Consider the following 11,773-nt stretch of genomic DNA (forward strand, 5'->3'; position numbering starts at 1 on the left):
GAAATGTGGATTCTCTGAGAATGTAAAGATACCATTCTAAAAGTAATATCTACTTGTTATGATCGTTTAATTTTAATGGTAGATATATTTAAAACAGTTTTAATGACAGTGATAAAATACCTAACAAAATATAATTCCATTAAATGTTGCCATTTAATGTTGTTTATAAGTGAGCCTTAGTTTTTATGAATAATTATGGCTTTTATTTCCAATGCAGCAATTAAAAAACTAAAAATTTGAGCTTTTTTGAACTTACTAAAGTAAACCTTATTACTATTTATAGTTTCCAATTAAAAATATTTATATAAAGCCACTAAGGTAATATATAGCATGTTAAATGTTTCACAGAAAAATGATGCAAAACGTACACCTGGCTCCTGAGGCTGATGAAGATGATCTCTATTCTGGCTACAATGATTATAATCCCACATTTGACACAGAGGTAAAAATATTTGCTGATTTCCACCTATTCCATACATAGGATTTGAACTTCTGAGTACCTGTAGGATCGTGGGCACAGTAATGTGCAAGTGTATTACTGCTTTGAAGTGGAATTTTTCCTATTTAGCAAGAGATATATGAAGTTCCATCAGGATCTTTTTGAACGGATTTTTTTTTTTATAGTTTTCCAACAAAATACTTGTGTGCATCTCATAGCAGGTCTAATATACTTGAATGGTTAGAATTTATGAAGTATAAAATTCTAATTATTAGGAGGCCATATTCACATTCAGGCCCATTCAGTGTGGTGTTTATCAGGCAGTGTGCAGCAGCAAGTTTTCTCACAAAAGTGGGTGCTTGCTGGTCATTGGTGTCTTACTGTGCTGCAGCTGAAGGACCTAACAGTAAAGTGGAGTCGTGGAGGTCTCTGTGCAGTCAGAGTATTTGGGATGAGTTACAGTAACGCTGCGTGTAGACCACCTTTTGGTAAACTGCTGGCATAGAGGAATTGGAATGATATAATAATGTAATTATTTATTGTCAGTAAAATCTGTCATTCAGTTATCTTCAAGTCAAGTGTTTTTCGAAGAATTGTTTTTCTACCTATGTGCTTTCAGTAGCTGTAAAGTTCTGATATTGCAGCTGTGGGTGTTGTGGTTTTAAAATGCTTCATGTTTTTATTTTATCTTTTCTAGGATTTAGAAAATGATGTAGCTTTTCAAGAGGCAGCAAGAACAAGTCATGGTAGAAGACACCCTGTAAGTACCTTTCAAAGTATGTTACAATAGTTTAGACCTTCTCTGAGAGCCATATCTCTGATTTTGGTACTGGTACAAACTTATCTTGGGAATCACTTGTCTTTTTTTATCTACTACTAACATGAAGGTACAGACTTTAATTCTTAATATGAAAAATAAGTAAAAATTAGCAGAGCAGAAGTTGCATTAAGTTCTGGAGTTAAACTAGAGCAAACAAAACTTCAGTTGGAAATGTGTCTTCTTGTTCGATGACGTTAGCTAAAACCATGTTAAAGAGCAAAATTATACATTCTGAAAGAACTTTTTTTAATATTCTACACATAAAATTACTCGCTCTGACATGTAATTGCAAGGTTGAGATACGTACTAGACAGTGGGATTTAGAAAATTTACTGTTCTGATTTTTTTTCCTCCATACTCATATAATTTACATTAATTTTCTTACTTTCATTTATCTGTAACTTAATCTTATATCAGTTTTCAGAACTAAATATAAAGTTGGCATCTGCACTTTAGATGTAGGTACTATGTATCTAAAGAAGAGCTGGAACTATCTGATTAATGTTACTTCTTTGCTGGAATAATCCGATTCTACAAAGAGAATCCCCTTTATAACAATTGAAGCATTATTTCTATGAGTTCACTATAGAAACTATGTATAAAGACTGGTAATTAACACATATGGTTGTTAATTGGTGTTTTTTTTTGTTTGTGAGTTTGTTTGTTTGTTTTTCTACCCAGATGACAGCCAAAGTTCCTGGTACATCATCTTCAAGACCTTTAGCTACTGGATATGGGGTACTTTTTTGTTCTGTTATGTTCTTGATGAAAATGAGGTATTTACTTTTTAATCGCTTACACAAAGTGAGAGTTGTTTTAGTCTAAGTATTTCCTTCCAGTGAACTATGTGTATTCATTAATTTTAATTAATTCACAACTCCACACTTGGTCAAGGCACGGTTACTGATTTATTTTAACTTTTTTTTTATTTTTCTCCCAAAACATATTGCAAATCAACTGCCATACTGCATAAGGCAGTAGATTCCAAGATATTAATCTGGTTTTCTTGCAGGGGGAACTGGATGGGTTGTTACCTGGGCTTGGGAAAGTTTTCTGAAAGTTAAAGGTGAAATTAAATCTTTAAAAAATACAGGCTTTCAAATCCCCTCTAGTTTGATCAGAAAAAGTAGGTTATATTCTTTGATATACTTAATCCACTGTAACACTTAAATAGCTAACACTTTAACCTGGTTTTCTATGGAAACAGAACTCGTGTAGTAGTGATGTGTCCCCTTAGCCCAATAAATTTTCAAATTATCAGACTGTCTCAATCAAATTTGAAAAGACAGTGCATTTAGATGGAAAGTTCCTCTTAAGTTTTATGACAAATAAAGGGAGATCATAGTGCTTTAGATCACTCATGTAAGTTAAGTGGGTAAGAATTTCAAGAACACCTAAATTCTATTCTAAATCATTGAAATACAGCCTTTACTCTGAACCTTCTGTTACCTGCTCTGGGTATATTCCTTTTGAGACTTCATTTTCTCGGCTGTGGTGTGGTGTGCAGGTGGTTAGCACAGTACCAGGCTGTGACAGGAAAAGATGTCTTGGTAGAGGAGCACACAAAAAGGTACTTCCTAAGGGTAATGAAGACTGAAATGTTCACTGCATTACAGGACTACCTCTGTAGATTTACTTCTCCTGTACTACAGTCCTTGTTAATGTAGATTCAGCCATAGCAAAAAAAAACCCAAGCCCAAACCAATCATAATGTGTGATGGGTAGTAGGTAAAATGCTAAAACATAGGCCTCTGAGTGGGAATTAGGGGAACAGTTTTTCATGGCCTGAAACGCTTTATTTTTGTCTGGTTGTACTGTATATTTGTAACAGCCTTCAGCACTTAATACTAAATATTTCACATTTCTTTACATTAATATTACTGTGGGAGGATAGTATGTGTCATTGTCAACTAATGGAAAAGATGTCCTTTGGCTATTTCAAAGTATATCTGTATTTACATATATCTGTGTATTTAATATATGGATACCTGTAAAATAAATCTTCATGAAAGTACAACTTAAAATCTGCCCCATATTAATCTCCTATCAGCTGTACTCAGAATATTACTGAAGGAATATACTGTGGAAATTACGTATTCAATTTAACAGTAGAATTATTCAATAACTGAATAATGGAAAGTATTTTAATGTGGTTTCAGACAAATTTCTGTAATTTGTTTTTAAAAGGTCTGACAGAAATATCCAAATACGTGAAAAACAAGATTGTGAATTTGTCATAACTGAAGTGTTCAACATCTTTAAAGTCTGCCAGGTGCCAGAAGTATATTGCATAAGAGTAACATAAATGGGAATTTTGGTATGAATTTATGCGAGAGTTAGGTCACCCTTTAAAACTCAGTGTGATAAGACTGTGCATAGCATTTACAGGCTTCTAAACCTTTGCAAATGCTAGTTTCAAACAGTTTACTTATTTTCGTAGTCAAAGGCAACTTTAACTTCATCTATGGGAAGACCAGTGACAGGAGCTATACAGGTAAAAGTTTCAATGTTTACTCTTTATATTTATTTGGAACAGTGAGGTTCTCTGTTAAGTGTTTGGGTCTGATACAAGTATTTAAGAGTTCACTGAGAGAATACAAATTATTAATGTGATGTAATTTGTCCTTCTTTGAAAATACTAATGTCAGAAAGCATGAGGGTTGTGGTGAGTGTTTCACGTGAGCACAGGTGTTCTGTGTAGTGCTTTTTAATACCTACTGATGTGCAATGGATGATTTTTCATGGAAACAGAAGTGAGGCAGAGTCTGGTTTTCATGTTTTTCTTATGTACTTATGTTCTAATTAAGTGTACTGAGTGTTAAATATATCTATAGCTACTGTGTTCTTTTTCAGCAGACCAGGTGGGAAGCAGGAGTTACCAGGGAGTATCAAGAGTAGGGCTACTCCCTAAGGGAAGGCAAGCCAGGAGCCTAGAGGGAAGTCAGTCACATGGCTAGCAGTGCAGGGGCCTCATCAGCCAGGACCCATTCCCACAGTACCTTGGCAAGGCAAGTAGGATCCACCCAGAAAGAGAGATCCAATTAAAAGTCCAGTATTGTGGTGATGAGGCAGGTCCAAGCTCAAGCCAAAAAGTCAGGGCATAGGCCAGGGTTAGGACCAGTGGTACTGGCCAGGTCTGTAGTGACAAGTCAAGGCTAAAATCAATCCAGGAGGTCAGTGCACAGGTTGAAATCTGGGTTGAGTGACTCTGTGGCCAGGCATAGCTGTGACTGATGTGGAAACCAGTAGTACTCCAAGCTCAGGCAGGGTCTGAGGGACTATGGTTGAATTTAAATAAAGCTCCTGGACCCATGGGTAGGGTGTGTGGCTGGAGGCCCCAGGTGAGTCTGGCCAGAGCCATTCTGGTTTGTTAGTGCACTTAGTGTTCTGACAGGAAGTTTAATCAGCTGGCATGGGGTGGGATCAGACAGTCTTGTGCTGGGAGGCTTTGTCTGGGAGAACTTAAAATACAAAAAAATTGTAGTTTGTGCCTGTCTTGGTTTGGGTAAAGTTAAACATCCTGATCCATGGTCTTATAGGATTCTCTTTATTGTCAATAAAGATTAAAAAAACAACTGAGTTCTGAAACATTCCCCACTTCCCTGGGGGGATTATTCCAGTGGCTGTTGGTTCTCATTGTGAAAAATTCTCCTGCATCTGACTGGAATCTCCCCAGGAGTAACTTGTACCCGTTGCTCCTCATCTTTTCCATGTGACTCGCTGTAAAAAAAACAGTCTCCATCTTCTTTGTAGGCACCCTTTAAATACTGGAACGTGGTGATCAGGTCTCCCCTAAGACTTCTTTTCTCAAGGCTGAACAAACCCATATTATATGACATATAATACTTGAGACATAAAAACATTTTTTCAAATATTCAGTTTACTGAGGTGCTAACAGCTGATTTTCATATTTCAAGATTTAGTAATATATAACTGATGTCTGTACTGTCCACAGTCTATTTTTTTAGGAAGATAATTTTAATTGTCTTGCTTTCTATTTAAGGATGGGGTTGCTCGACCAATGACAGCAGTGCATGCTGCAGGTTACACTAAGGCAGCCATGAGAGGTACAGTTTGTAGAAGTCACCAGCTGCCAGAGGGAGGTACTACTTTACAGTTTTGAGTACTCTGTTCATTTTGCAGGTTCTTCATTTGATCCTCTTGGCCAAGCAAGAGGTCCCGCCCCACCTCTGGAAGTGAAAAATTCAGACAGGTTTGTTCAGTTTTGCAGTAACTTCTTTCAAAGCTTTTACAGCAACAAAAACCCAACCATGGGTAGGGCTTAAGAACACCCAGGCAGTTATGAAACCTCGAGGGTTACAGTGCTCTTAACTTTGTGGAATAATGCCACCAACATTTATGCCTGTGGTTAGTTGACTTACCAGAGCAGTTGCACTAGCTTTCAGGAATGTGTGATTTCAGTGATTTCTGATTCTAACTGTAGCTCAGTAACCTGGATGAAGTTGTTGCCACACAAATGCTGTGATACTTATATAGAATATTGTGGGGGATTATGGAAGTGTGTGTGATGGGCAAGGAACACTGTGATTATTCATGCAGCTCCCTGGGAAGAACTTGGGGGAATTTTGCCTGCTGCTTTTCCCTGTTTGCTCTGACATTAGCACTCGAGGTAAAACGGAGGTTGTGAGAGTTTCACAAGCTGGTGGGAATGTTGGGAAGTTCACTGAGAGCAAGTCATTGAGCTTTTTGGTACAAAACTTGTATTCCTCTAATATAGCTATATAGGAATGGAGAATCCTACTGAAATGTTTGGTTATTTAGCTGAGGAAAAAAATGGATTAATCACAACTGTTTATTAAAATCTGCATTTGCAAGCTACACTTTAAAGTTGTTTATGTAACTAAATATTCAATTAATTGGTCTTAGTACAGTATTTAGTTTCACTGGGTGTTTGATTTGAAATTTTTACCAGCTCATATAATTGTTCTGTCATTATTTCTCTAGAACAAATTTGGTCTGTGAAATTTGCTTGTGTGTTGTCTTCTCATAAGAGGATTTATGTTTTCTTAGGTCCTGGCTCTCAAATTAAGTGTGAATGTGGTATCTTTGGAAGATCTTCTCTGGGCATAGTTTCACATTATATTTCTTTGATGGGAAAACAGTTAGTTGTGACATGATACATTACTGTGTGGTTTATTGACACTATCCTGTGTAAAAGCTTAGTGTTTGCATTTACATTACTAGCATTAATCCTTTTATTGTTACTTTTACTTTAGTTCAGAAGAGAAGATTAGGCAGTTGGAAAAAAAAGTAAATGAACTGGTTGAAGAAAGCTGCATTGCCCACAGCTGTGGAGACTTGAAATTGGTAATTTTTCTGGATTTCACTTCACTTTTTCTGTTATGTGATGAACAGTTAGTATGGATGTTTTCAGACTGACTTGGGTTCAAACACTTCAAGTTGTTAAAATTGTCTTAGTTCTAACTTTAATATGAGTGCTCTAATCCAGTGATACCTTGTATTGGAGGAAAAAGAAAAATAAGCTGTATTTCTTGGGTATACCTTTATATGTTAAGATTTCAGTGTTACAGAACCTCCCTTCCCCATATCTTCACTGGCCTCTTCAAATAGGTCTGATCAATTAGTCGTACTGGCACAGATTTGCCCAGTCTAACCTATGGATTCTGTGGGGAGTGGGTGACACTTCTTCCATACCAGGCTTGTAATTGGCATCTCTGCAGCATTTGATCCTCAGATGTGTACGGATCTTGTCTGAGTGACATTCTCTTGTCTTGGTGTTGCTTGAGCTTTTTGGATAACCTAATTTTCTTCCAGGACTGATGCTCTGCACCAGGATCGATCTCACTTAAGCCACCTCCACAGTACTTTTCCACATCATGGTCTGTTTGGTGCTATAGCACGTGGTAGACACTATGTTGCTTTTGTTGCACCATAAGGGTCCAGCATCAAGGTGGGCTGTTTAATCTTCTTTCAGTCCATCATACAAGGGGACCTTCCAAGCTAGGCAAACCCTGAAGTGCAAACACCAGTATCCTTGGTAGGACAGTGTCAGTAATGCACATGAGCCTTGGGTCCCAGTGCATCAAAACAGCCTCTAACTCTTCCTTCTTAGCACCAGGCTTACGTTTTACTCCAAACGCTTTGGACTGGCCAGCTCCAGCTCCTCAACTACTGGAGGCAGAGCAAGCTCAGCTGTTAGAGTTAGTGAGATAGGCTGTGCTCTTTGGGATGTAGACTTCCTTTGTTCACATGTGCTGCCCTCTCAAGTTGATGGCATCAGATCCATAAAGGGAAAAAATTAACTAGAGCTATGAGAGATGGTGTTTCTTTTTCAGTCATCTGAGTGACAAAATTTTTTGGTTTAGGCATATGTTCTGAGGAGGTATTGTCAAAGTACAGGAACTTTCGTGATCTGCTTAATACTGCCCAATACAGATCCTAGGCTAGATGGCCTTTGGTTTGATAAATTCTCATGTTTTGGAGACTAAGAGTGCATGTGAAATACCACTTGTGGCTAGATAAGAGGGAAGCAATTTACCAGCATGCAGAATTGGTCAAGATGTATGTGTGGCATAGATTTGTGTAACATGCATGGTTACTTCCTGCCTTCACTTTCTTCTTTCCCACACCTTCCTGTGCTGGGAAACATGCCAAGCCTAAACACTTTTTTTTTAAAAATTTTTTTATTTTTCAACATTTATGTGCACTTTCTGTGATTAATACAAGTAGAATAATCTGGGTGTCACCCTAATCTAGTGATTATGGCATATATATATACATGTGACTATACTTCTCTAAAATTACACAGGTAAGCAGACTTAAACAACTGTTTGTCTGTTATTGCTAACTAACACCTTCCAGAGGGTTATACTGCTGCTTTTCAGGCACTGCGTACAGTCTATCCTTCTAAAGAAAATGTTTTGAATATATTTTCGTCATCTTGGGTTTGTAAGAATCAAGGCATTCCTAAGTTCTAGTATTCTGTTTAAGGCTCTGGAAAAAGCAAAAGAGGCTGGAAGAAAGGAAAGAGTATTGGCGAGACAACGTGAAGAAATTGCTACTCCAGAAAACATCAACTTTGACCTTACTTACTCAGTAAGTGCTTAGAAATCTTCAGTAAATTAAAGGTGTTGGTAAAAAAAAAACTCCTAAAGAGACATTTCAGTGTTTGCTGAGTGTGTGTGTTGTAATGCTCCTAGCCATGTAGCAGACCAGATACAATCTTGATTTGAGGGTGGAGGAAGTTTATGATGATGAAGTGAGTGCTTTCTTAAAATTAAAAACTTAACGTGGGATTGCGAAGATCCATTTGTATCATCACATCTATTTGCTTGCAATCTCAAGTACCAGAGAAACCATGTAGGCAGCTTTAAGTGAAGAATGATGCCCCTGAACATCTCTTCTAGCTGTCTACTGACATGCACCACATGCATATCAAAACATAAAAGATATAAACCCTGTACTTCAAAAATAGTCTACAAAAGGTGAAATGCCAAGAGAAGAAGATGGGAGAGATCAGACACTGCCTTTAATTTGAGCCATAGAGTGACAGAAAATGTACTACATAAAATAAGATAAATTAATAGTCCTCAATCTTAAAGCAGATGTCTAGATTAACATTCTGATTTCCAAATTAGAGTAGACGTTTCTTAAAAAAGGATACAACCTACATAAAAATGCTTTGGGGGAATTTAAAGTTGTATTCCAGGTAGTGCTGTAGATAAAATTATTAACAATGAATACATTGAATTAGGCAGACCTAGTAGTTTATGGTGAAGGTTGGAGTAAAGCTGAGGAAGAAATGCAGAGGTATTTTACCTGACAACAACAGAACTGCTTTGAAACAGCAATTTGTAAAGTTCTTTCTTTGTAAAACTGAATGACCACAGGCAGTAGGACCACTTCCCACCTGTTGAGTCATAAATTACACACGGCTTCTGAGAATTATCTTATATGAATGCTTTTTAATAACCTCCTTGCATTATAACATTGTGTTTACTTTGAGCTAAGACTTAGCATGATTTTTAATGGTAGTTATTTGTAATTTGAAATTATGTATTATGAATTCCAGTTTTTTACTCTTGAGACAACAATGTATTTTCTTTTACCTATAATTACATTTTTCTGTAGGTTCTGTTCAACCTGGCCAGTCAATATGCTGCTAATGAAATGTATGCTGAAGCACTGAATACTTACCAAGTGATAGTGAAGAATAAGATGTTCAGCAATGGAGGTAGGCTGCATTCCCAAGTGGATTACAATTGGTAGTCAGGCGTTCAAACAAGGACTTCATCTGCATCGTGGATGCTGTCACAGTGGATGACAAATGCTCATCATCTCTGATTTGGTATAACTTCATGTGCTTTGGCTCTACAACTCATCAAGTCTTTTCTTTCCATAGGCTAAGCTTAACATGAAGCCAAATATATCACTTTCTCATGCTGCACACACTGTGTTGTCTGCTCTGTTACTATTTTTTTTTTCTCTTGTGACTTGGTTTTCCCCTTCTGAATACTTATTTTATTATTTTGCAGATCTTTGAGACTCCTACACTTTTCTCAGAGATACTTGCTTGCAGCTGTCTTCCTGGAGGTCACCATGAATAACCTCTGCCACATCCCTCAATTCACAGTCAAGATCAGAATACACTTTACATGACAGTTCTTTTCTAGGTTTCATTACTACTTCATCTCTCTGTGGGTGAAAATTCACAGAAGACTGTTCTGCACAGTGGTTCTTTAAAGGGACACTGATACTCTATAATGAAGACAGATTTATTAAATTGTTCTACTCTGTTGCTTTGAAACACTTTAAAAATGCTGTAACTATGCTTTAGAAAGCTGTAACTCATTGACTTCTTTTGATAGGCAGACTGAAGGTGAATATGGGAAATATCTATTTAAAACAACGGAACTATTCCAAAGCTATCAAATTCTACCGCATGGCTCTAGACCAGATTCCTAGTGTCCACAAAGAGATGAGGTGAGTTTCTACTAGTAGGCATGATGCTGAAATAGAAGTTTTGGTTATGGTATGATTTGATAGTTAAAAATATAACCTAATCCTGATTTCTTTGTTTAGGATTAAAATAATGCAAAATATCGGAGTTGCATTTATTAAAACTGGCCAATATATTGATGCCAGTTCTTCATTTGAACATATAATGAGCACGTCCCCAAACATGAAGGCAGGCTTCAACTTGATCCTGTGTTACTTTGCTATTGGAAATGGTGAGCAAATGAAAAAAGCCTTCCAAAAACTGATTCAGGTTCCCTTGGAAGTGGACTATGATGACAAATACATTTCACCAAACGTAAGTTTCAAAAAAACACACTCTTTTTTTGAACAAAATAAACTATGTTGTTATATTGTAAATCAGGAGAAAGGGAGAGACACTGAGTGCTTGGACAGTAATGAATATGTAAATTGATGTCTTTGTGTGTCTAAAATACCTTTTTTTCTTTTACCAGCATGTACTAACTTAGTGTGGCAGTACTGCTCAGAAGTGTTAAGATGTTGATAACATTTAAATCCTTTTTCCTCAAAAGATGTGATGTATATAAAATCCACACCATGATTGTATTCATAACCTCTTTGCTGAAATTCATCTGAGCTGACTTACATAGCTCACTTACTGCTTTGCTTCCTTTATTTATTTAAATTTTTAATAAAATATTTACAAGCGAAAATAATGTGAGCAAAGCAATGAGTGAGTTAATGCAAGTTCTCTCAGATATGTGCTAATAAAACTTGTAATACTGTAGTGTTATTTTACAGAAGAAAATTTTAGTAAAGTTTACAGATGCTTATTTTAATTTATTAGGCTTTATTGGAAAGCGGACTTCCTTTGTACCGTGAAGCCAGCAGCTCCTGATGTTAAAGACAGGAAAGAGTAATTAATAGGCTTAATGTCCCCCTCAGGAACGTCCTCCACAGAAAGATCAAGGCAAACCCTTCATATACTCTTAGTGATATGTTTTTCAGTGATGTGGAGCTCCCATTTTCAGTCCTAAAGATCAAAGATATAAGTAGTCTTCAAATTATTTGCAGATTAAGAGTAACTGTTGCTTCCTGTTGTCCCAGCTTAAGCAAATAAAATCTAATATATGAAGCATATGTATTGATAAATATCTATTTAATTTCCTATGTCTCCTTTAATAACAATTGATATACATGTAATTTCTTGTATTAGAAATTATGTCACAGTAAGAATCATTAAAGACTTGAATTACATGAAGACTATGTAAGATAATAAGCTCTAGACTGTAAAAGTTCTTTCTAAGGATAAGCAAGCTGTAGTTTTAACAAACATTTCAAGGTCTGTATTTTGTTATGAAGAGGTCAGAGGGAAGATCACAAAGTTTCCTTCTGGTCTTTATTTTTGATAAATCTGATTTATCCCAAATAAGTGAGGAAGGGGTGTCTACCTGGTTTACCTCCATTAGTTCTTTTAGAACTAACAGAGTTTTGTGATAGAAACCACAAGAAGATCATGTGAGTTACTGTAATGAGAAGGCAGCAGAAGTCCTGCT

At 36.5% G+C, this 11,773-nt stretch overlaps 1 protein-coding gene across 1 annotated transcript in view; it reads left to right on the forward strand.

The window, feature by feature from the left end:
• Window positions 1-330: 330 nt before the first annotated feature.
• Window positions 331-11,773, forward strand: part of IFT88 (intraflagellar transport 88) — a 42,730-nt gene continuing 31,287 nt past the window's right edge. Inside the window, exons 1-11 of the mRNA XM_008944594.1 lie at window positions 331-442; window positions 1,137-1,199; window positions 1,941-1,997; window positions 3,700-3,753; window positions 5,263-5,326; window positions 5,403-5,472; window positions 6,497-6,587; window positions 8,232-8,336; window positions 9,372-9,474; window positions 10,109-10,223; window positions 10,323-10,554. Coding sequence (XP_008942842.1) covers window positions 338-442; window positions 1,137-1,199; window positions 1,941-1,997; window positions 3,700-3,753; window positions 5,263-5,326; window positions 5,403-5,472; window positions 6,497-6,587; window positions 8,232-8,336; window positions 9,372-9,474; window positions 10,109-10,223; window positions 10,323-10,554 — 1,059 coding nt within the window. The 5' untranslated portion in view covers window positions 331-337. The remainder of the gene's footprint in view (window positions 443-1,136; window positions 1,200-1,940; window positions 1,998-3,699; window positions 3,754-5,262; window positions 5,327-5,402; window positions 5,473-6,496; window positions 6,588-8,231; window positions 8,337-9,371; window positions 9,475-10,108; window positions 10,224-10,322; window positions 10,555-11,773) is intronic.

Source organism: Merops nubicus, unplaced genomic scaffold, assembly GCF_000691845.1.
Source record: "Merops nubicus isolate BGI_N331 unplaced genomic scaffold, ASM69184v1 scaffold1580, whole genome shotgun sequence".
Lineage (NCBI taxonomy): Eukaryota > Metazoa > Chordata > Aves > Coraciiformes > Meropidae > Merops > Merops nubicus.